Source organism: Leptinotarsa decemlineata, unplaced genomic scaffold, assembly GCF_025532065.1.
Source record: "Leptinotarsa decemlineata unplaced genomic scaffold, Ldec_3_MD MMD2_tig00000882_RagTag_RagTag, whole genome shotgun sequence".
In the NCBI taxonomy this organism is placed as follows: domain Eukaryota; kingdom Metazoa; phylum Arthropoda; class Insecta; order Coleoptera; family Chrysomelidae; genus Leptinotarsa; species Leptinotarsa decemlineata.
The window spans coordinates 15,110,410-15,136,565 of NW_027412556.1; the positions used below are offsets into that span (position 1 = coordinate 15,110,410).

Consider the following 26,156-nt stretch of genomic DNA (forward strand, 5'->3'; position numbering starts at 1 on the left):
ACATTCAATTCATATGAAGGAAACTTACAAAAATCTTATTATCGTTTTGAAGAAAAATAACTATACAGCTCATGATTGGATGCTGTGTGGGGATTTAAAAGTCGCCTCCATGCTCCTTAGTTAACAAAAAAGATTCATGAAGTTTCCATGTTTTATATGTGGATGGTACAGTAGAGAAAGGGATCAACATTGGTCTCAAAACCAATGCTCTTCGAGATCTGGCATAAAAATGTTCTACACGAAACTTTAGTTGACTCCAAGAAGATTATTGTAACTTCACTGCACATAAAGTTGGGTTTAATAAAACAATTTGTTAGAGCTTCACCCAAAGATGGTGATTGTTTTAAATATTTATTTGCGAAATTTCCCCATTTATCAGAAGCTGAGTTAAAAGAAGCGATTTTCGTCTTGATATCCGTAAATTGATATCCGATTCAAACTTCGAAGCAACAATAAATGAGAAGAAGGCTTGAAAATCATTCAAAGAAGTTGTGATTAAGTTTTTGGGTAATGCCAAAGACCCGAACAGAAAATTAAAACTTTTGGACGCCTGATGAGCCTTAAAATCCACTTTTAACACAATCATGTTGACTTTTTTCATAAAAACTTGGGGGATGTGAGTGAAGAGCAAGGGAAAAAGTTTCATCAGATAATAGGGACGGTGGAATATCAAAATGATGGGTGATTACCGTTCACAGAGAACAACAAAACGCAATTCATAGGCTTGAAAGCTACGAAAGAAATTATATGAAGAAAATGGAGAGAACATTTCATAATATGAGCATTTTATATCATAATTCAAAGGATCAATTATGATTGTAAGCGAAAATATAACCAATTTATAAAACTATGATTTGCTAAATAATCTGTATATATCAAATTTTCTTGAAGTAATAAATCGATATCATATTGCGAAAAAATGGTGGGTGATGAAAAAACTGCTATGAAATACGGTTTCAACATACAAAAATTGATAAGATTTTTTATCTCAACCTGTGTTATTAATGTGCTTGAATAGAAAAGCTTTCTCGGTCGTGATCTATTATTGCAGATAATGAATCTTGTTGTTTGTTTAGTTGTATTTTTTTGTTGGCCAACAACGAGAGCCTTATAATAATAATAATAATCATTATTATTATCATTATAGCATTAATTTTCAGGGGGAACAATTTATCCGAAAGGAGTGAATATCCTGTTGCTTATATTTGCAAGTCATCGGAGTCCCAACTATTTCCCGGAGCCCTTGAAATTTATTCCAGAAAGATTCGAAAACTATGACGAGAAACGACCATATTTGTATGTTCCCTTTAGCGCAGGACCAAGGAATTGTATTGGTAAGAAAACTACAATTGTTTTAGTATCATCAATGAATTCAAAAAATGAAATGTTCAAAAACAGAAATTCTGTTCGCTAAAATTGATGATTTCAGAAAAACCTCACTCAAATTACACTAACCAACAAATAAGAAAAAAAATTGTGACTAATATTATAATGGTTATAGATGAGATATTTGAGCATCCTGATTGCGATTTCAACATTAAAAATTTTCCATCATGTAAAGATTTTGAGTTAGTTATTTTTATATTATACAAAAAAGTTCACAATATATTTTGAGGATAACAGACTTTATTTACAATACACATGAAAAAACATTCAAATGAAGTCTTTTGTGCATAACCTTTTTGCAAATATTGACTTTCGTTTATATGTTTCATCGTTTTCCCTTCTGAGGAACCAACAATAATCCCCCATCATTGCTGCATCCCATCTGCCTTGGTAACATTGCTCCATTGTCAGTATGTCTTGGTGGAACCTTTCCCCTGATTCGTCACTGACAGTACCTAAATTTTTTGGGAAAAAATCAAATAGGAGTGCAAGATATGGATTTTGAAAGACATGCGACATCCCATTCTGCAGTAGTTTTTAAGTAGTTCTTCTAGAAGTGTTTCGTAACACTTTCTTGTTCCCGAAACAATTTTTTTGAAAGAACTCCATGCAGCTAATTCAACATTACTTAATTTTTGATCAAATTGTTGATCACTTAGTAGTTTTCTAATTTGTGGTCCCACAAATATACCTTCCTTGAGCTTTTTACCTAATTTTGGAAAAACGTGTTTAAGATATTTGAACGCATCACCTTCTTTGTCTAATGTTTTTACAAAATTTTTCATTAACCCCAGTTTATTGTGTAATGGATATAACAAAACGTTTTTGAATTAACAAGAGGTATATTCTTCACGTAGCTTGACCTGGAATACATTTATCTCTCCAAGACCATTATTTTGCTTGATAATGGCTCTGTGTTGCCCTACTGTTCCATAGGCAAAGAAAACAGCAAACATTCGTAAATCCGCTCTGAAGACCTAGTTATAGTCCTATGAATTTTAGGTCATCACATATTATTTGCCACTCATACGTATTATAACTTATTGCATTTAGAATAAGTGACATACTTTCGTGTGTTTTATTCATTGCAACCGCATGTGCAAGATGAATAGGGGGTCTTTTGTTACCATTCTGGAGCAGAACGACTTTTGAACTTGTTTCAGATGAATATATAAATAAACGCCATTCGTCCAGGTTATGTGCAAATCCTAATTTTTCCACCACACTATTTGGATTTACACAAACACGCATGTTATCCTGCATAGTACAACACGATGATAGCTCATGGTTACAGTTCCTAAATATTGTAATTTTGGTTTTAGGGGCTAATAAATTCCATTGTTGTCATCTAGACCTTAATAGTTCAGCTCTTTGGACAAGTGGAGGTCCCGAACTAGGTCATTTGATTCAGGTTGTTCGATTAAATGGGGTGTTCTTTCTTCACTCTCGGGAAAATAAGGACCATCTTTTTCTGGCACATTATGGGAACCTGCCTGGTCATCATACATTTCCAAATCTTCCTCCCAATTTGCCGGGGGTGTTGGAACTGGTAAACCTTGTCCATGAAGAACCGGCCTTCTTACAGAAGAAATATCCGGATATACAGTTTTGTGTTTGCTCTTTCTTGAAAAAACCAGACTCGTTTGTCATGCATTGCGGTTCCGTATTTCTAGTATTTTCTTGAAACTTCGAGTATCGAAAGTTCGAGAAGCGGCGTTACAAGTCTCATATACAGCGAAAGCAAATTCGAATACCGGGTAGAACCGCGGTGTTGCCAGATTTTAAACAATTTGCTCAATTTAGGGGAAAAGCAAATTTGTGTTTATTAAATTTTTGTGAAAAAAATCATAACTCAAAAATCTTACGTGTTAGGAAATTTTTACTATCATTTTCGCATTTACAGAACAAAAATTAGCAAAGCACTGCCTCTGGCATTACAGTCGTAAATTGGCTGTAAACTAGTGTTATCGATATAATAATTGCTTGTCTACTAGCTTTTGTTCTTTGATATCAAGTGCTGTAGTGGAGTGTACTTAAAAATGAATATATTCTTGCAGGTCAAAAATTTGCTATGCTGGAAATGAAGAGCACCATCTCGAAAGTGCTGAGACATTTTGAAATTTTGCCAGCCACTCCAGAGCACAAGTTGAAGCTCGCTCCTGAGACCATTTTAGTATCGAAGAATGGAGTGTGTATATCATTAAGAAAAAGATTCGAGTTGGAGTGATTACAAAATGTAGAAGAATGGGTTTAGTTTTGATAAATTACAATAAATTAGTGTAACTGAAGTTTTTTGTTGCACCACCTAGTTCAAAAATGTGTTTGGCTTGTATGGATTTTTTCTAGTTCCTCAACTTCAATGGGCTCATTTAACAATTTTTTTTATTCCATTATTTGAAAGTTAATGTTTCAAATAGTACATCTGCAAAAAATCTGAATTTTCACTCTTTATCTTCCGCCTCAAATTAATAGTTGAATGTGGTCAAGCTTGACGTCACAGCGATCGTCTTACGGCAACAAGAGAGTGCTGGCGACGCGATGATGGCGCAATTCATAATCTCCAACCACAGGCCTGGTTGCCACCGCTCGAAGCTCGTTGCTTGGTGTGACGTCAAAATGTATCGCGTGCGATCTCATTTTCAATTGCTCTTGCTCAATTGTTAATCGACATAAAAACCGGAAAATTTTGTGTCGATACATTTTTACAGGTCAAAAATTTGCTATGCTGGAAATGAGAGTACCATCTCGAAAGTGCTGAGACATTTCGAGATTTTGCCAGCCACACCAGAGCACAAGTTGAAGCTCGCTCTTGAGAGCATTTTAGTATCGAAGAATGGAGTGTGTATATCATTAAGAAAAAGATTCGAGTTGGAGTGATTACAAAAATGTAGATGAATGGTTTTAGTTGTAATAAATTACAGTAAAGCAGTGTAACTGTAATTTTTTGCTGCACCACCTAGATCAAAAATGTATTGACTTGTATAAACTCTTGTCTAGTTCCTCAACTTCAATTATAATAATGAAAACACTTTTCAAAACGGTGAGATTCAAATAGCACTTTCAGTATCACTGGAAATTGAAGACAGAAATTGCTTTCTAAAATACATAGCCAAATTTGAGCTGTCAGAACATGATGCTTTCCTGACTCACGGTTACTTGAAATCATGATAGTGTTGTAATGTTGGTTTCACTAGTCAAATGGATTTGGTTTATACTTCCTTTCTCTTTTTTCTTCGAAGCTTCCTGCGATGAGTCGCTTGTTGAGCTTCACAGTGAAGTGACAAACAGTAGTCTCCCATCATGTTGATATTCTAGCGGCCCTGGTAACGTTTCTCCATCAATTTAATATTTTGGTGAAAACGCTCACCCTGCTCCTCACTAACATCTACCAAATTTTCCGGGAAGTAATCAAGATGACTGTTCAATAAGTGGACTTTCAGGCTCATCAAACATCCTAGTTTCTTAAAATTCTTTTATACACTGTGTCCGTAAAGTATGGAACAAATTCATTTTTAGCTAAACAGGTCATTTTAAGAAATAATCCTGAAACACGTCGATTTTTGATGTTAATTTACCGTATTTTAAAATAATAATCTGATATACAGGGTGAATTACGTTCGAGTAATGACGTCACCGTCATTTTTTTGAAATGGAACACCTCCATTTTGTCTCAATTTTCGGATTACTCTAGCTGAGCTGATTCCAAAAATGTATCACATGTTGATTCCAATTGGTACAGGGTGGACAAAAATACAGTAGTTGTGTGTGTGCTAATAAAGTAACGCGTAACATTCTTTATTAGGTAAATTAACAATATTATCAAAAATACTTATTGTCTAGCGGACAGAATATGCTGGAATACATGACTTTATATTAAATGTTCGAACTGCAGCCCTTGCTGTATTTGACAGTAACCCAAACGGTGTACAAATTCTTATTGAACCTTGTGTATGGTTTCTTGCGTAATATTGTTCATTTCTGTTCGAATTTTCACTTGTACCAATTTTTACTTGTACCAATATTTGCTGGTTCCGTTTTATAAATAACATTCTTCAGATGTCCCCACAGAAAATAATCCAAAGGATTTAAATCTGGTGACCTCGCTGGCCATTCAGTGGGTCCACGTCTACCAATCCACCTGTTCGGAAAAATTTCATCTACGTACCTTCTAACATCTACAGCATAATGTGGAGGTGCACCATCCTGTTGAAACCATAAACTTTCATCAAAACCCCCAGGATTACGTCTGCTGGGAAATAAATTACGTAAAGTAGGTACGAGATACCTCCTTAAAAACTCAAGGTACTTTGCCCCGTTTAAATTACCTTCGATAAAGTAGGGTCCAATGATTCGATTTCGTACAATTCCAGCCCATACATTTACCTTTTGAGGGTATTGTGTATGATGCTCACGCATCCAGTGGGGGTTTTCTTTTGCCCAGTATCTACAATTCTGACGGTTAACCTCACCATTTAACGTGAAAGTGGACTCATCAGAAAAAATAATGTTTTGTATCAAGAGAGGGTCTCGGTGACATTTATCCATCATTTCTTCGCAAAATTGGAGTCGTCTATCGGGATCATCTTCGTTTAATTCTTGAACAAGTTTGATTTTATAAGGATGCCATTTTTCAAGCTTCAATAGTTTGTGTACCGTTGTTTTGCCAACACCGATTTCGCGACTAACTTTACCAACAGAAGTGTGCGCATCTTCTTCAAAACTCAGTAAAACATCTAATGCTGTATCAGCATTTGCAGGGGGACAACCTGATTTGCGTACATTTGCAACCGTACCAGTTTCTCGAAATTTCGTTTCCAGCTTACTGACTGTTGAACGCGTTATAGGTCTTTCTGGATATTTATCATTAAACAAATTGCACACTTCCATCTGAGTTCGCGATCTGTCTCCATACCCAATCATCATAAGTATTTCAATTCTTTGTTTTACACTTAACTCCATTTCTACTTCCAATTAAATCTAAGCAATCTTTCAAATATTCACGAATACCAAAAATATTGTAGTACTGAACATCAATAAATTACTAAACAAATAATGATATTTCACAAAAAACTAGACGACTATGTTTTTTATAAATATAGATGAGAAATAATTTGTTTCATATTCTGTCTGCTAGACCACAAGTACCAAACATGTTTGGAAACAGCTCATTTTTATTACTCTAAACATGTAGCAAACTACGGGGTGTTACATTTAAACCAATTGCCGCTAGACAATAAGTATTTTTGATAATATTGTTAATTTACCTAATAAAGAATGTTACGCGTTACTTTATTAGCACACACACAACTACTGTATTTTTGTCCACCCTGTACCAATTGGAATCAACATGTGATACATTTTTGGAATCAGCTCAGCTAGAGTTATCCGAAAATTGAGACAAAATGGGGGTGTTCCATAAAAAAAAATGACGGTGACGTCATTACTCGAACGTAATTCACCCTATATATTAGATTATTATTTTAAAATACGGTAAATTAACATCAAAAATCGACGTGTTTCAGGATTATTTCTTAAAATGACCTGTTTAGCTAAAAATGAATTTGTTCCATACTTTACGGACACAGTGTTAGCTACAATGGTACTACCATTCTGGGTTTTCTGCATTTTCTAAGAATTTTGTAACAACTTGCTTGAATGATACCCATGCTTCTTTCCCATGTATGGTCATTGTGGTTTCAAAGTTTACGTCGAAAATCATTTTTCGAACAAAGACGCCTTCTTTAACTTTAGCCTGTGACAGGTTTGGAAATTTCTGACAGAGATACTTGACACAAGGTCCATCTTTGGACAATGCCTTTAGAAACTGTTTCATGAGGCGCAACTTTATATGTACAGGTGGTAAGAGAATGTTTCTAGGATCTACAAGGTTTTTGCGGAGAATGTTCTTCTCGCCGGGTTTTAAAGACTCTCTCACAGGCCAGTTCTTTCTGCACCAATGTTGATCCCTTGCTCTACTGTCCCATTCACACAAAAAAACCATGAAAATTTGGTAAAACCGCCTTGTTGACCAAGAAGCATGCATGTTACTTTCAAGTCACCACATATCATCCAACCATGAGCCGAATAGCCAATTTTATTCAACACTATTTCCATGTTTTCATAGGTCTCTTTCATGTGTACAAAATGGCCAACAGGTATAGACGCATAAGTGTTACTATTGTGTAATGGAACCGCTTTTGAACTAGTTTTGGAAGAATCAATAAACAGCCTCCAGTCTTCTTTTTTGATCAGACCTGGAATGTCTGAGCAGTACACTAAATCACCTTCTTGTTAAAAAAATTTCAAAAACTGCTGCTCTCTCTTCCTATACACATACATGCTAGTTCCAACTGCCAACAAGTTATTTTCTTTTAGTCTAGAACCAAACAATTCAGCTTTTTCTTTCGTTAAGTCGTTAAGCTCAATCTGAGTGAACAGTTTAGGCTCTATATTTGCTGTAGCACATTGGAACTCTCCATCATCTTACTCATTTATATCTGTGACAGTACATCAGAAAACATTTCAGTTTGAACATAATTCAAATCATCTGGATGTTCTGGAATCGGCAAATCTACATCGTGCCCTACTGGTCGGATGGCAGTAATTAGGTTAGGGTAGCTTATTACCTTCTTGTTTTTCGAGTTATGGCCAGTAACATCGATATTACAAAAGTAGTAATCATCAGTGTGGTTTCTAGGTTTCCTCCATACCATAGGAACAGCGTTACTTGAAAGCTTTTTTCTCTTTTTTTGACCATTTCCTAAGATCTTCAACACAAACATAACATACCTTATGCGGAGCCCAAGATTTATCCTGATCTCCAAGTTTAATTCAAAATATGAGAAATAAACCATTTTCACTGTAATATCTGTAAGATATCTTGTTACACCACTAGATATCTCATCAAACTAGGGACAACATTGGTAAAAATGAAACACACTGTTAACGGTACTTGAGCCAAGATCATACCATACTCATGTTACAGAGGTTGGAGAGGAAGTGGTCTCGAAAAGCAGGTGTATTGGTCTCGGTTTATTTGACAGAAGGCTGTGATTGGTTGGAAGGAACATCGTATGATCACAGCAGTTTATTTTGAATATTCAGAGATCACTCCGTTTTGTATTACCAACATACCTTAAATAAAAACTTATCCTATATAATGTTTCATTATATACTTAACACCTTCCTACCAAATTTGGAACAAATTGAAAACATTAAGTTCTAAAATAAAAATTGTCACTATAATATAAGAGTACGTACAAAGGGTTCGAATAGTAATAGTAATAATCCACACACCCATATTCAAGATAAGAATATAGTATCTAAGGATACATAACAAGATAATAACCATAGATAATGCAATGAACTGTCTACAAGTCAAGCTTCTCAACAGGCTTACGCTCTCTTTGTGAACGTCTCACTATACGGGGAGAATGCAAGCTGTTGGTTACAACAGCTGACGGTTCAACAGGGGAGATATCCATATTATCACTGGATCGACGGGATGCGCTGGATTGACAAGGAGTGACGTCAGATGATGTGACCTCCCTGATTCTATTCCTTGCACTGGGAGTGCGGGGGGAATGGATTGAATGGGGAGACACACAGCTGCTTCATCAGCTAATTGACTAGAGTATTCTAGTGGGTCAACTAACAGCTGTTCACTGACACTACTGGTGTGTTTGTTTACATCTGATTCACCTGTGTCAGTTGGAATATTCTGATCTATGTGTCTTTTCCACAAAACTCCAGAGCCTAGTTTGACTATATACATAACATCACTGACTGGTTTGATTACAATTCTCTCAATCCATTTACTACCTGAACGATAATCTTTTACTAAGACAGATTGATTTATGTATAAGTACCTGGTACTTTTACCCCTAAAGTAAGACTTTTGTTTTTCTTGTTTTTCGGCTACTCTATTACCGAGATTAGGTCGCAATAAATCAAACCTGCTTCTTAGATTTCTGCCAAACATCAGTTTAGCGGGTGTCTCATTAGTGGTTGCATGGATTGCATTACGGTAGTCAAATAGCATTCTGGTTAAAGATAGTGTTGTGTTTACGTTGTCTCTAAATGCACTACGCAATTTAAATTTTACATATTTTACAGAGTTCTCTGCCAATCCATTGGACTGTGGATTAAATGGCGCACTTGTGGTGTGCCGTATTCCATTACTGCCAAGAAATTTTTGGAATTCAGAAAAAAAAGTAAATGGGGGGCCATTATCACTGTGAATCGCTAAAGGCAAACCAAACCTGGCAAACAAAGATCTTAAGTTTTCAATAGCCAAATGGGCTGAAGTTGAGGCGGTTTCAAACACCTCAAGCTACTTTGAATGGGCATCAACTACTATTAGATACATTTTACCCTTAAATGGACCAAGGTAATCTACATGTACGCGCTCCCATGGTTTACTAGGATAATGCCACACATGTAGTTCTGCTTTTGCTGGACTGGGTCGCTCCTGCAGGCAGGATGAGCAACTGTTAGCAAGGCGCTCAATATCTGAATCTATTCCAGTAAACATAACTGCGAGCCACACCTTTCATTTTAACAATACCCATGTGTGTGAAGGTCTCTTAATAAAAACTCCTGCAGGGACTTAAAAATTACAACGCGGTGTTATCATGTGGGGACATGATAACACCGCATTCCACTGTCAACTCATTCCGTCTTTGAAAGAGCGCTTGGAGTTCTCTATCCTCTCCTTCTAAGAAGTTAGGCCATCCATTCATAATATAATTAAATACCTTTTTTAAGAGTGGGTCCTTTTAAGTTTCCGTTTTGACAACTTCATAATTGATAGGTACTGAACTTTCCATTATACAATGCAAATATGTTCCTAACCAGCATAACTCATCATCTGCTACCTCTTTGTGATTTACACCAAGTGGTAAGCGTGACAAAGCATCAGCGCTATTTTCGTCAGATTTAACATATTTTATCTCAAAAGTGTAACCGGTTAAGAACAATGCATACCTTTGCAGTCTGCCTGCTGCAAACACAGGGATTCCTTTTTCACTTCCAAATATGCTAAACAAAGGTTTGTGATCACATTTGAGAGTGAAATGTCTACCATATAAGTATTGGTGGTATTTTTTTAACCCCAAAAATGATAACAGTTGCCTCTTTGTCAATTTGTGAGTAGCTACGCTCTGCAGCATTGAGCGTACGACTACTGTATGACACTGGGCGTTCAACGCCTTCATTATCTATGATACTCAACACGCAACCTAATCCCATGGAGCTTGCAGCTACAGTGAGTACGACTGGCGCACTTGGATCATGATGAGCTAATACAGGTGCTGTTTATAAGTAGCTCTTTGACCTTATTGAATGCTTTCAAACAGTTTTCATCAAAAATGAAAGGTACGTCCTTCCTCAAAAGATTATACATAGGACTCAAGATACTACTTAAATTAGGCACAAATTCACCATAGTACTGTACTAGCCTTGCGAATGCTTCAACTTGTGTTACATTTTGCGGGACAGGTGCATCAATAACAGCTTTAACTTTAGCCTTACTCGGATGTAAACCGTTTTTGTCTAGCACAAATCCCAAATACTCTATTTTCTTTGCGAAAAAGTCACACTTTTCCCTTTTTACTGTAGAACAGTTTGAGGAGAGGCGTTTACACACTTCTCTGAGTCTATTTACATGGGTCACATTGTCAAGTGCAGAAATCAGAATGTCATCCAGATATGTTACTACTCCATCTACACCTTGCAATGTCTGGTCAATTTTCTGTTGAAAAATACTAGGTGCACTATTTATTCCAAATGGCAAGCGTTTTACAGAAAACAAGCCTTTATGAGTAGAAATTGTACATAGTTTCTGAGATGGTTCATCTAACTTAAGTTGTGAATATGCCTGACTTAAATCTATTTTGCTAAATCTTTCACCTTTTTGCAACTCGGTGAACAACTCTTCTATTCTGGGTAACGGGTACCGCTCTATCTCTAAATCTTTATTTTAAGCTCGATAGTCGCCACAAATACGAACAGAACCACATACGAACAGAACCACAAAACAGCTACTATGGGTGTCGCATACTCAGTAGTAGCAACTGGACTCAAAAAATCCTCGTCTACTAACCGTTGCAGTTCGATCTCTACCTTGGCCTTCAGGGTGAATGGTAAAGGCCTCGGTTTACAATATTTTGGTTGGACATTTCCTTTTAATCTAAGTTTAACTGGGTCCCCCTTGTACAACCCGAGTTTGTCTGTATAAAGACCTCAAAAAAATATTTCACAAGTTTATTCATATTATTTACAATGAAAGGTTCATCATCAGTTACTTTTAAGTTAACCTTAGTCATTTCAAACAAGTTAGGTGATTTGAATGATATTTCAGCCCCTAATGATTGTAACCAATCACGTTCCATCAAAGGATGAGCACCCTTTTTAATGACATACAAATCTAGGTTGCTTTTAACATCCTTATATATCACAGAAACACATACTTTACCCATAGGTGTGATAGGCTGACTAGTATACGAGCTGAGAGACAAATTTGTCGGTTTTAAAGGAAGTTCACTTAAGTTATTTTTGTAAAAATCAAGATTACAAACACTGAAACTTGCTCCAGTGTCGACTTCCATGGAAACAATTTGCCCCTCCATGCTTGCTTCTAAACTAATTGGGTCAACCTTCAAAGACAATTTATCTGAATTATCGCTATTCGCTACACTAGAGATAGTTATCATTTCATACAAATTAGCAACACCATCTAGATTGTCATATATGCATTCATGTTGTTCCTCATCGGAATTATCACCAGCAACATAATTATGTTTACTTTTTCTGTTACAGTTGTTATTAAAGGGTTTTGACTTACCTGCTCGATAGACTTCAGCAATGTGGTTTTACTTACCACAATTTTTGCATACACTACCTTGTAATCGGCATTCTTTAGATATGTGGCCTACTTTTCCACAACAAAAACACTTCACTGAACTCTGGCATTCCTTAAGGACATGCCCTGGTTTCCCACAACTAAAACACTTAACTTGACTGGTAGTCTTGGAGGACTTCTTGTAGTGGTGTTGACCCTGTCCGGAGGCGCCCCCGGCGCTCCAGCGCTTCGACGTTGTCATCTGCTGCAGCTGACCGCCGTCCCCGACGTGGCTATTGGCACCCAGCACCGACGCGTTCCTCTCCGCTGTCTCCACTGACAGAATTATCTTCACAGCCTCATCGTAGGTCAGGGATGCTTCCGCCAGCAGTCGTTGCTTCGTCGACTCGCTCCTGATTCCACTCACTAAGCGGTCACGCAAGTAATCGCTCAGTGACGCCCCAAACTCACAGTGTACTGACAATCGCTTCAGGCTAGCTATGTACTCGGATACGGACTCGTGCTCCAACTGGTTCCTCTTACTAAACTTATAACGTTCCGCTATAAAAGAAGGCTTGGGGTACAGATGATCTTGTGTAATTTCCACTAGAAAGCTGTATGCAAGATGAGTACCGCTCACACTTGAGCAAAAACAGTCCCTTGAAGATATTTCAATTGAGTGTTTAGCGAAGTTTCACAGCAACAAAGCAGAATTCATACGTCGTTTCATAACCATGGATGAAACATGGGTCCATCATTTTACACCCAAGACAAAAGAACAGGCAAGGTCATGGCATCGGTTTTTTGGGATGCGCGTGGGATAATTTTCATTGACTATCTTGAAAAAGGCAAAACTATCAACGGTGAGTATTATGCGAACTTATTGCAACATTTGAGTGAAGAAATCAAGCAGAAACGGCTGCATTTGGCTAAAAAAAAGTGTTGTTTCATCAAGACAATGCACCAGCGCACAAATCCATTATTGCAATGACCAAAATTAACGAATTGAAGTTTGAACTGATACTTCATCCACTCTATTCGCTAGATTCAAGCCCCTCGGATCATTTTCTGTTCCCTAACTTGGAAAAATGGATCAGTGGTCAAATATTTTCCAAAGATCAAGTGATATCGGCAGATAATAGATATTTTGAGGAGCAATCCAGTTATTATAAAAACGGTATCGAACTTGAACGTCGCTGGGAAAAGTGTATAGAGCTGCAAGAAGATGTTGAAAGATAAATATATTTTTTTCCCAAAAATTTTGTGTTTTCTTTGTTAGGCTGGTTACTTCTGAGACCACATCGTATTTTTCATATTAATTAGTAGTCAATGAAAAAGACATTCTAATGGGTCATAAACTATTCTATTTCAATCTGTGTCAACTATACTGGAATAGATGATCTGACATTCAACGCATTATGGAGAACTGGCTTTTTTGTACTTCCCCATGCTTTTTGTTGTTGATTTGTTGCTATCATCAGAACGGTGCCATTCCAAAAGTTGAAGTAGCGAATAGTGTTTCGAAAGATGGTCAGTTTGACATTTCAACGTGTCTCCAACTTTGTTTCATTTTTGCATCTATTCTCACGATGAGAATATCGAATATCAACTAAAGTCTGAGACTTTATAAAAAATAATAAGTGACAGTATTTACAGTGACATGGAGGAACAGAAAAGTTCCTGGGAGTGCCACTGGTGTGCTTTCTTATAAAATGCAAGGGTTACAACGATTTCAAGGATGATCTCAGAAGAGCATCTTTACAATTACCGGAAAAATCGTTGTTAACTAAATTCTGGGACACTCTGTATATATGGTCCCTATATATTTAGTACAGAATCATTGCCGATGTAGAACGAATGTTATTACGTAACAGAAACAATCTTCAACAATGTAGTTTTGAATCATCATGTAGAAGTAGCTTTCACATTTGTGTGAAAAAATATCACGAAATATGAATCAAACTACAAATATTTGAACGAAGAGTGTACACTTCGACGAATGAATGTATAATCCGGTCAATCTAGACATTGGAAGGTACATAAATTTACAACAAGCTGCAAACGCGTATAATTGTTCAAAACATAGCTAAAAATAATATTTTGAATTTTCGAATGATTGCGATGCCAAGAAAAAAATGTATTCGTGGTCAAAGGTCAAAAATCTCGGAAAAAATTGGTTAATCGCGATTTTCAGGAAAATGGTGAGTTTTATCATAAAATAACCTCAGATAAAAATTGTAGATCATAAAATTCTCTACAAAAAATGTATCGATACTTTTTTTCTTAGAGCCACCGTTTCTGAAATACAACGAGTCAAAAAGTTGTAATCGTTATTATAAGCACACGTTTCCACGCCACCTATGAGGTAGTGTACTTAGCGCGTTTTTTTTAACGTGGTTTCCCCAATAGGCCTATTCCACATGTTTCTTGTGAATCTGTCAAGTTGAAAACTTGCATAATAAAATATATTAGGAAGGGTTGGAAATTATAAAAGCGATTGAAATTAAAAAATGTAAAAATTAATTCATCTGAGTCTTCTTGTCGTTCTTCTTCTTGGTCTTCTTATTCTTGATCTTTTTCTTCTTCTTGATGTTCATCCTGGGTGTAGGTAAACTGCGTCAAGAGTGATGTATCGCATGTTTCCTCGTTGGTATCAAATGAATCCTCCACTAATGGTCATTCAGCATTAGAACATGACTGGCCTTGACAATGTGTGCATGCCAGAGAACACAACAGTCCAACATTTTTACAACCATATTTAGCGCTGCATCCCTTTTTACAGTTGCAAAAAATTGTGTCCAGCAGTTTTTCCGGCGCAGGTGGGAGTAAAGTCTGAATAGGTTCTAATGCATTGTCGACCAACTTCCAATCCCAGTCTTTTGGGTCACTTGAACTTGATAATATACCCGGAAAAGATGTTGATGAGCAGCAACTGAAGTTGAAGTTGGAGGAAGACAAGCTAATCGCACCTGTTTTTTATTTTTAGTGTTTTTTACGAAACATGCATATCGATACTTATCTAAGCAGGTGTGTTTTTTCGGAGCTTTGTACATAGAAAGAAGAAACTGAATTCCGTTGGTGATAATTTCTTGTTGAGTCGAATTACTTTTTTTGAAAACTTCAGCACATTGAAATAAATCTTTTTTTTTAAACATTTTAAAGACTGTTACTTTACCCTTCCTGTGAAATGCAGACGTCGTATCACAGTCAGTTATTGCGTGTAAAAATAGTACATGATTTTAACTCTTTGCAAAAGTAGATAAACTTTTTGACGAATATATTTCGGTTTACTTTAAGCTTTTCCTGGCTTTAGAAAGAAAATAGTTTTTCAGGTGGAGTTCGAGCAGTAAGAATTACGAGTAAGTCTACAACTTTACCAACAACAACAGTTGTATTTGTCAAATTAAATTGCTCTATACCTGTTTCAATAATCAGTACGTCGGCATCGTTATTAGCCTGTTTAACCAATATATTTTCGCCAATAAACTTATCCTTCAACATTGAAATGAACCGAGATTTGTTGTGAGTCATGGTCCAACAGGACCATGACTGTATTCTTCTTCTGGTGAAAGGCCTCCTTTATTCCGTGGACCAGTCGGACAAGTTGCGAGGTCATGTTACGACCCTGCCTGAATCCAAACTGTTCCTCCGGAACAAGTTTCAGACTTTTCTCCAGACGGAGAAGTCTGCTCAATAGGATCTTGTCCGCATCTTGGCGACCGAGCTAAGTAGCGAAATTGGTCGGTAGCTCTCTCTTTGCTTCTTCGGTTTTCCCGACTTATGAATGGGTATTACCTCCGCACATTTCAGGCAGTCTGGGTAATGTTGCAATCTGATTATTTCGTTAATGATATGTACCATTTGTACGAGACCTTTGCGAGGCAGGTTCTGAAGTAGAATTTCTCCAATGCCATCGCTGCCAGGTGCCTTGTGTAGTGGCATGCGTTTTATAGTGTCTCACCTCCTCAAAGTTGGTGAGGATTTTAGCGAGATCTTCACCGTTAAGGCGTGGTGGAGGCATTGAACGCACCCTCCTCGCCGCCTCGGTGATGTTTCTATGCTCTTCGGTGCTGTCTGGCGTTGTACGGTGAACATTATGGAAATATTCGCCGAACACTCTGGCCTACTGAACGTCGGTTACCCTACTTTCGGTACCTTTCTCTATGGTAGGCATGGGCTCGTATCTGTTGTCGAAACGTCGCGCCATCCTCCACAGAGAGTTGTCCTAAACGTTAAGTCTCTCCAGTTTCTTCCTCCACTGAGCATTGGTGAACTCATTTATTCGTTGATTGACCCTGTCCGAAAGTCTGAGCTCTTTGTATCGAGGTTCTCTAGTCTTTTGCCACATTTTTCTGGCACGGTGTTTCTCGCGAATAAGTTCCATAATGTCCTGTGGAAGAAGATCCCTGTGACTTTTAACCACAACCAATCTTGTGGACTTATCTCTCGCAATCTGGATGTTTTCAATAAACGTTTCAGGTATCTCTTTCAGATTTTTGATGGTAATTTGGCTCTGAAGTGTGGTGAGCTTGTTGAACTCGGACTTGAGCTTAGTCCAATCCGTGGTCTTGTAGTCATTTTTTTTCACAGACTTAGGTTGTTCCCTGTTGAGACTGGAGATCATCGGACAGTGGTCCGAGCTCAACTCGTCCACCACCGTCAGGTCAGATATATCTCATACGTTTTTGTTTATCACAAGATCGATTGTGGTTGGTGATGCGCCGTTCCAAGGGTAATGAGTTGCCTCATCAGAGTGCTCGATAACAATAGAGATAGATAGAGATAGAGTATTATTTAACCATGTTACGTATAAATACATTCATGACAGGTCACAGTACATAAAGGGAAACATTGCAATAAAAATAAAATGGCTGACCAAATAATCATTTGATGCTGAAAAAAATATATATTATGGTTTTTTTAATGAACTTGCTTGGTTCAAATATTCCATTATATTGTAGGAACATTTCTCGAGGAGAAACTTTCTGATGACGGCTTTGAATTCGTTAAATTCCAATGATTTCACTGATTTATCGAGAGTATTATACAAATTTAGGTTCAAAGAATTTTTATTGCTAACAGCTAGTCTATGCCGTTGGGGATTCAACATCTCTGCAGATCTTGTGTTATACTGATGTATATCGGAAAGTTTTTTGAATTTGTTTATTTTTTTATTTATCTCTAACAAAACGATGTATATGTATAATGAAGGCACTGGCATGATACCAAGCTGAACAAAGGGTTGATGACAGTGATCTTTGTATTCTATATTTGCTAAAATGCGAATGGCTTTTTTCTGATATCGAAATACCATTATGGCATTACTTGAGTTGCCCCAAAGAAGAATACCGTATGAGAGTATAGAATGAAATAAAGAGAAGTAAGATATTTTCAATACGTTTAGATTGGTGACTGGTTTGAGTTGTCTTAAAACAAATAAAACTCAAGAGAGCTTTCGAAGTACATAATCTACGTGGCTGGACCAGTTTAACCGATCGTCGATGATTATATCAAGAAAAGATACATTTTCTCCTTTATGATAGAGTATATTTGAGGAGACAATTAGGTTCTGTGTTTTAATTTAATTTAATTTGAATTTATTCTTTGTGAACCAGCTTTTGACTGAGTTTTTGTTCTCGTCAACAGTACGAATCAAATCGATGTGTGACTTATCCGATTCCACAAAAGTGGTGTCATCGGCAAATAAAATACAGTTTGTTGGTGTAATACTTTGACATAAGTCATTTATGTACACAATAAATTAAAAAAGGTCCAAGTACTGAACCCTGAGGTACTCCATGTTGTATCGGTTTGATGTCGGATTTGATATTATTGAGATCAACACATTGATATCTGTTTTCAAGATAGGAGCTGAGGAGACTCAAAATGGTACCTCTTAAACCATAATGTCTCAGTTTTTCAATGAGTAATGCATGTGAAACACAATCAAACGCTTTGGTCAAGTCGTATGAAGTCAAGGAAGTGTGCTTGCACTGATCAAGACCCTCCACTATGTCATTCACCATCTTGTAAACAGCCTGAGTTGTAGATTTGTTTTTCCGAAATCCATATTGGGATTCACTAAAATACAACCTTGTTTCAAAGTAGGAGTATAATCGCTCTTTTAATAATTTTTCGATGATTTTTCCAATTATGGAGACAATACTAATTGGACGATAGTTGTCTAAAGATGATTCATTACCTTTTTTAAACAAAGGAATAACTCTGGATATTTTGAGTATGTCTGGAAAAACGCCTTCCTTGAAGATTTGATTAATGAGGGTCGTTAATGGCATGACTATTTGTTCAGCAATAGCTTTCATTAAATAGCCATTCAGATCATGTATGTCACGTGAACTAGAATTTTCCAAGTTATTGATAATACTCAGTACTTCCTGTGGGCATACTGGTTCTTAAAAGAATGAATCTACAGGGGAAGAAAACTACTTGTGGAAGAGATTTTATCGTATCTACAGCTACAGTACAAAAGTAATTATTGAAATCATTTCCAGAAAATTCTGTTTCAGTTTGACCTTTACCGTATATTTTATTTCTTTCTGAGTTGATTATATCCCAGCAAGATTTTGAAGTATTTGAAGAGTTTTTAATATATTCGTCGTAGTCGTATTCTTTATGATTTATAATTCATTATGATATTTCTTTTTAATGTGTTTATAAGCTTCAATATCTTGCGGGCAGCCTGACACTTCGGAAATAATTTTAACAGCTTTGAGGCAGCTTCTCATGACAGCTTGTCATTGTACCAACTGATTTTCAAATGGTTATTTTCATGGTGTTTTGATTTTTTCAACATGGGAAATGATTCTCGCATAAAATTTTGTAGATTATTGATAAAATGTTCACAGTTTGTAGCTGTATCGTGATTAGCACACTGAATCGCGTTCCAATCTACTACTGATAGTGATGCTTTCAAATTACTCAAGCCTTGTTGTGTGAAGCAAATTCTGGGTATTTCACATTGTTCTGTATCCATTGGACAGAGATAAAAATTGGCCTTTATGGTCAGACAGATACGGCTCCAGAACACCTACATTAGAAATGTGGCCGGTAAGATTTGTTACTATGTTATCAATACAAGTTTTTGATAATCTAGTAGTTCTGGTATAGTCTGAAATTATTATATCCAATCCAAATTATTGAAGCATAGATTTCAAATTAAATAGTGACGTTGAATTCATAAGAAAATCTATATTGAATTCCCCATGCAGGACAATTTTTTTGTTCTGTTTCAATAAACTGGTCAATAAACCTTCCAGATTATTCATATATTCAACCCACCTGAGCATGACCTGTAAAGAGTAATTATGTAAATATTCGAGTGATTCAAATACATTCCACAAAATTCTGAGTGTAGTTCATCATTAAAATTTTCCAAATTCAAAACGGTCACATTTAAATTATCTCTACAATATATTGCAACACCTCCATGTTGATGTGAGTCCCTACAAAAACTAGACGTCAAATTATAATTTGGTATATTAATCGTAGTTAAATTGTCTAATGTTTGCCAATGCTCTGATGAACAGACTACATCAAAGTTGTAATAAACCAAAAAAGCGCATAAATCATGCACCTTATTTGAAGCACATTGAATATTTATATATTCAATGTGCTTCAATAGTATAATGTGATAACAATGTGATAACAATAGTATCAACATCTTCAGTTTTCATGATTGTGGATCCGCCCCCTCTTGTACCTGTGGCGACATCCTCCTTTTCCGAATAAACCTGGATACTAAGGCTCCACTAGGCCATATTTCTTGTCTCCATGCTTTTGAAAAGTTCTCCTGTTTTATGATTACCTCCATAGAAGCATATAGTTCAGGATATTTAGATGTATGATTTTCACAAATCACTTCTGGAATTTTTTTTATAAAATATTGTTATTGAGCGAATACTCCCATAGGGTCTTCCCGTTAACGTTTGGATGATTGAAACAGTTCCACTCTCGTCTCCTGGCGTTCAGGTGTCCGATAAGGTGGACCTTATTGCCTACATCAAGTGGACTATCTAAATCGCGCGAAGTATACTCATTCGATGGTGGATTGTACACAGCATACATGCAGGTACCATCAGCGAGCCTTATGCCAGCATGTTCAATGCTGCTAGGTCGCTATGGTATCAGCGTGTATGCTATGCTTCTCCTTATCAGGATAGCAACTCCTCCACTTTCCACTGCATTAGGGCGGTCTTCTCTAATCGTGACAGTCGATGTTCCTGTCGGAGTTTGGTTTCGGATAGGAAAATTATATCCCTTTTGTGGGAATGTACGAAGTTGATAATACTAAAGTCTATATACAAAGCTTATTACGTTCAATGAATATTCAGTTCGTCTACTGAACAACAGATGGCGATAAACTTTAGCTATGACGGAAAGTATAGTCGTAAACTTTCAAATATTCGTTGTTACGTTTATCTATTCTAACAGTCTTTCACACAGATGTGAAAATGTACCTAATTCCACATAGGAACTTGTAAGTCCAAAATATATAACTCCACGAAGTCATTGTTATAACAATGTTTGTTTTCGAGATTTTCTGAAACATTAATGTTTTTGAAATAGTTTAAAGTCTCAGTCGACTATTCGAATCACTGAAGATGTTTTGAAGTGTTCATTCTGCTAATTGTGTAGCAAAGCCGTCCATTCACTATTAACAATATCTTGTGCTAGAAATTATACGTCGAAAAGTAAGATTCCGTCAATCCTCGTACAAGTTTCGACTTCTGAGGGTTGTCCGTAAACATCTGGTCAACGACAAGTCAGATTTCAACAGACAGAGCGGGTTATTTTAAGGCTCTGTCAGGACAAAGTGAGAGTCCCCTAGAAACCCGCCTTGAGACCCGCTTGAATTATTTTATTCTGTAAAATGTAGACGATAATGCCAGGTATTATCTTCCAAACCTCATTTTGCCGCGTTCTAGAAAAACGAAAGAATACGTGGATAGATAGCTAAAAGGTTCTTTTTGTCATTATGCCACTTCTTGACTGTAATGAAAAGTTATCTAATTTCACATTTTTTTCCGAATATCTGATCAGAAATAGAAAATGTTTCGTTTTGAAAATATGTACTCTTCTTGGAGCTGAAGCTTAAAACATGATAGGGTGTCTGTTCAAAAATAAAAGGTGAACTTTGATTTTTCTCAAGAATATTTATTTATTCATCAATTTCTATTTTGTCCCTTTCAAAGTAGTCCTCCTCACATATAATAAATACACTTGTGCCAGCTATTTTCTTCAAACCTCGGAACAGTTGTGAATGCACTTTTTAGTAGGTATGTCCTTGAGCTCTCATTCCATTTGGAACGGAGGTGAACTCACCTGAAACGCTCATTTGTGGAAAATCTTGGGGTTCAGGTCCCAAACAAATCCATTGGATTAATGTGATGATATTCAGACTAATGATAACTTATTGTGCAATTGCCTGGTGGCCGAAGGCTTTGAAGAAAACGACCAAGGCGAAGTTCTCTGGCCATCAGTGGTGCCATCAGTACCACACCGTCAGCGGCCATGGATATCCTTCTAGATCTACCTCCTCTCCACATTTTTCTGGAGAGAGGGGCTAGATGGACTGCATACAGAACCGTGCACATTGCCAATTGTACAAATCAATTCAATGCAGAGTGCAACGGACTGTTGGTTGACACTGGAAGTCACAGTATTCTGGAAATGACCTCTGACTTCATGCCTCCAACTGTCAACTACGAACTGCCTTATAAAGTATTGTTCCCGAATAGAGAGGACTGGATCCTACGGGAGAAACCTTCCGGTTCCGGTGCAGGTGTTTTCAGTTGCAGACCCAGGACAGAGATATCAACCTGCCTAGGAACCTATGCGACTGTATTTTAAACGGGAAATTTACGCTATTGAATGATGTGCGGAGAGACTGGAAGAATCCAAACTCATACACAAGTCAATAAAAATATTCTCAGACAGTCAAGTGGCGTTGAAAGCTCTTGGCTCCTACCGAGCAACGTCTGAACTGGAAGCAAATTGGCAAAAACGACTCTCCTCGATAGAAAGACTTAACAGATTGTCTCTGGTCTGGATTCCTGGCCATACCAGGCTGGAAAGCAATGAGGCTGCTGACTACCTTGAAAAGGAAAGTGCTGCAAGCAGTTTCATCGGACTAGAACCTGTCATTGGCATCGCTTTAGGCTTTGTCAAACAAAGTTTGAACACCTGGATGGCAAGAAAATTTATGGACTTCTGAAAGAATCTTCCAGGATTGGCTCACTCCAAGGCGTTTATTCACTCTTCGAAGCTTGATACCAAACAGTTGTTGGACTGCAGCAGGGATGAACTACGATGTCTAACAGGCCTTCTTACAGGTCACTGTCATTTGAATCATCATATGCAGAGACTTGGACTGTCGGAAGACAGTGTGTGTCGCCTCTGTTTAGAAAATGATGAAACAGCAAAGCACCTGATTTGTGCCTGCTCCGCTGGGGCAGTAACAGTTTGGCAGAGCCGTACTCTTACCATCTGACCTGGAAGACTACTCACCATAAAAACTAATCGGCTTCGTTGAGAAGCTGTGCCACAATAAACCCTTGCGGGTTGCGGTGTGGTGTTGAATAGACCCACTGACTTTGGACCTAACCTAACCTCACCTTGAGCTTTCTCGGCAATTCGGCTTTCATCTCCTCAATCGTCGCAAAACGAAGTCCTTTTTTGAGAACAGAAAAAAGTCGTGGGGTTCCAAATCTGGTGAATACGGCGGCTGAGGCAAGATAACGGTGTTGTCTTTGGTCGTCAAAAAGTTACGAGCAAGCAATGACGAGTTAGCTGGTGCACTATGGTGATGCAAATGCCATGAATTGTTTTTCCATCATACCGGACGTTTTCTTCATACTGCTTCTTGCAAGCGGCACCGAACTTCGAGATAACTCCTGATGGTAAAAAAAACAGTTAGTAAAACCTTGAGCTCTGGTCGAATTTGGCGTGCTTTATATGAACTTCAGCATAGAATCGACACTGGGAATGCCCATTTTTAAACAACATATGTTACTGGTAATGTAAAAAAGTCGAAAACTATCGAGAAACTTCTTTGCTGCAGGTGATAGTTTTGGAGATTATACCTTATTCCAAGATGTCTTCAAACATTTCTCTTTTAGTAAATGAAATTTGTGACAAATAATAATTCATTGTTGAATAGGATTGATTAATATTTTTCTCAATTCCATTCGTTATATTCAATTCTACGACTTCTCCTTATTATCTAAACTGTGCTCAGTGAATGAATGATTTCAATAAAAATTAATAGTTGATGAAAATAAATGATAAATATGTATTTCCATGATAAACTGATTTTTTTCAAGAACGTATCAGAAAAATAAACAATGATATGATAAGATATATAGACGAACAACAAGTAACAATCGAGTTGTACGATATCTGCTCGCTAGAGATGTTAATACCTATTGTAATAAACTTTCAAAGAAACAAGAGGATGAATTCCTAATTAATAACTTTACTTGTTACTTGATTTTGATATCACCATGGTAATAAAAATATATGAAAAAGAAGTATACATAGTGTTTATATATCTATTACAAAGCTTTCCCCCTTCAAAGTCATCACTCCTGTGATGAAACTTTCTTATATTAGAAATATGAGCTGACTCTGGTCGTCCATCATTGTCGAAATTTACGAGTACTACTATCACATCGATGAAATGGACTCTTGTTATCTTGAATCGACCTTTTGTTATATACTCTTTTCCAATTTTCTGGTACATTACTAGAATGCTATCTCCTTCTTTCAGTTCAGGTGGTTTCAATTTTCTATTTTTATTGGCTTTATTTTGAATCCTCTCTTTGTATTTCATTTGTTGTTCTGGCGTTTTTGGTATTTTCTTTATTTGTAAATTCAAGCCTAACACATTAATCTGCTTGTAAAACTATTGATTTGCTGTAGAACCTATATGATGGTGAACAACCTAAAAATGTAGAATGTCACTGATTATGATGCATGATGCCTTACAGCTGCCTCGAAGCATTTCTTCCAACCACCAGGAAAATGTTCATAACATTTCATGAATAACTTTAGATCTCTTATAGGACGTTCTGCAAATCCGTTTTCTCCGGGGTGATATGGAGTAGTATGTTTAATTGTTTTTCCTCTCTCATTTGCCTATTTATGAAATTCTTCAGATTTAAATACTTCTCCACAATCAATTACTATATTTTTTATTTCATACACAAATGGTAACTCATCTTAATATTGTTTTACAGATTTACTATTTTCCTTCATTGCTTTTGCTGAGATGTATCTTGTTGCTTCATCAACAATGATAATGAATGATTTGGTTGTTTTATTCAAGTCAGACTTCTTCTGGATTCCAACAAAATCAACATGTTTGGTTTCATATGAATTTAGTGATACAAATAGAGTCAGGTTTCAGTAAATATTTGAATTTTGCTATTTGGCACGTCATACAAGTTTTTGTGTAATATTTTATATCCTTAGTCATGTTTTTCCATATGAATCTAACTTTAATTTTGTAATGACCTCCTGAAGTAGCATCGTCGTGATACAATTTTAGAATTTTTTTATCATCTGCTTGCTTTTGACTTGATATCTGCCATCTTTCTCAGTTTGGATCTCTTTGATAGAGAATTGCCCCACAGCCATAATATGAAGCATCTGTCGATAATTTATATTTCAAACAGGGATCTGGGATTCTCACATTCTTGATTCCAGATAAATTTTTTGTTTTAACATTTTAGTTCTTCCAGAAGACGTGTAATTTTGCTATAATTTGATATAAAGCTTCTAAAATGATTGGTAAGGCCAGTGAAACATTGTAATGACTTGATGTCATAAGGTCTTTTCATATTTTTCACCTTTTCAGTGATTTCATTCTTCATCTTCTTCGAATTTTCATCGATTTCTCTACCTAGAAAACTCACTTATTGTAGACAAAAAGAACGTTTCCTGAATTTTATTTTGAAGTTATTTTCATCAAGTTTTCTCAAATTTTTCACACTATATTTGAAATCTCTGTATTATTAATAATATTTATTGATTTCTTCAGGACATCCTAATATACATACATTATTTTAAAAATATATAAATAAATAACATATAAATAACAAAAATTATGATATGATAGAAAAAAAAAGGAATGGCATTTTTCAATGATTCCAGAGTGGTTTCAACAGGATATACATATCAAAAATATTACAAAACAGAAGAAAGAAAATCATTTATTGAAACTATCAACGAAAGTGGGAGTTTGTTGAACTCATTCAAACCTTTATAAAATAAAGACTTCATCGTAGTAGTCAAATTAGTTCGAGGAAGGTGGAATTTTAGGGAGCTACTCGCTCTTGTTAAGTGCTTATGGATTTGAGATTTATATATACATAATTCTTCAAAATAAGTTGGAAACAAGTTATGTCTTAGTTTGAAAATGAATATCATTGCTAACTCGTACAGTCTCTGGGAAACAGACAGCTACTGCAATGTACTTAACATATTTGATATACTTATTCACTTATAAAATAATCCTCACTCCACGCTTCTGTTACTTTTGTAAAGCCGATACCTTATTTCGGACAAATGAGTATAAAAGACTAGAACAATAATCAAAATGGGGTTGGATTATACAATTATATTATGTAATTTTTGAGTACATCGAAAGCTGAGATGAAATTCTTGAGAAAAAATATATTTTTTAGTAATTTTTATGTATATATAATTGAAATGAGCATGAAGGGATAAACGATTATCCACCATGAAACCTAAGTATTTGAATTCATTTACGAACTCTATTACATCACCTACAATTTGTGATCTTATGTCGTGTTTGTTGATAAGTGATGGCTTATAAACAGTTGATAGTATCATATATTTTGTTTTGGAGGTGTTGAGTTTTAGTTTATTGCGATTCATGTACTTGAAA

General features: G+C 36.4%; 1 protein-coding gene across 2 annotated transcripts in view; it reads left to right on the forward strand.

Annotated features, from left to right (window-relative positions):
• Positions 1 to 3,674, forward strand: part of LOC111503441 (cytochrome P450 CYP4BN11) — a 62,186-nt gene extending 58,512 nt beyond the window's left edge. For both annotated transcript variants that reach the window (XM_074175078.1, XM_074175079.1), the window contains exons 7-8: positions 1,161 to 1,334; positions 3,444 to 3,674. In XM_074175078.1, coding sequence (XP_074031179.1) covers positions 1,161 to 1,334; positions 3,444 to 3,613 — 344 coding nt within the window. In that variant the 3' untranslated portion in view covers positions 3,614 to 3,674. The remainder of the gene's footprint in view (positions 1 to 1,160; positions 1,335 to 3,443) is intronic.
• Positions 3,675 to 26,156: the final 22,482 nt, after the last annotated feature.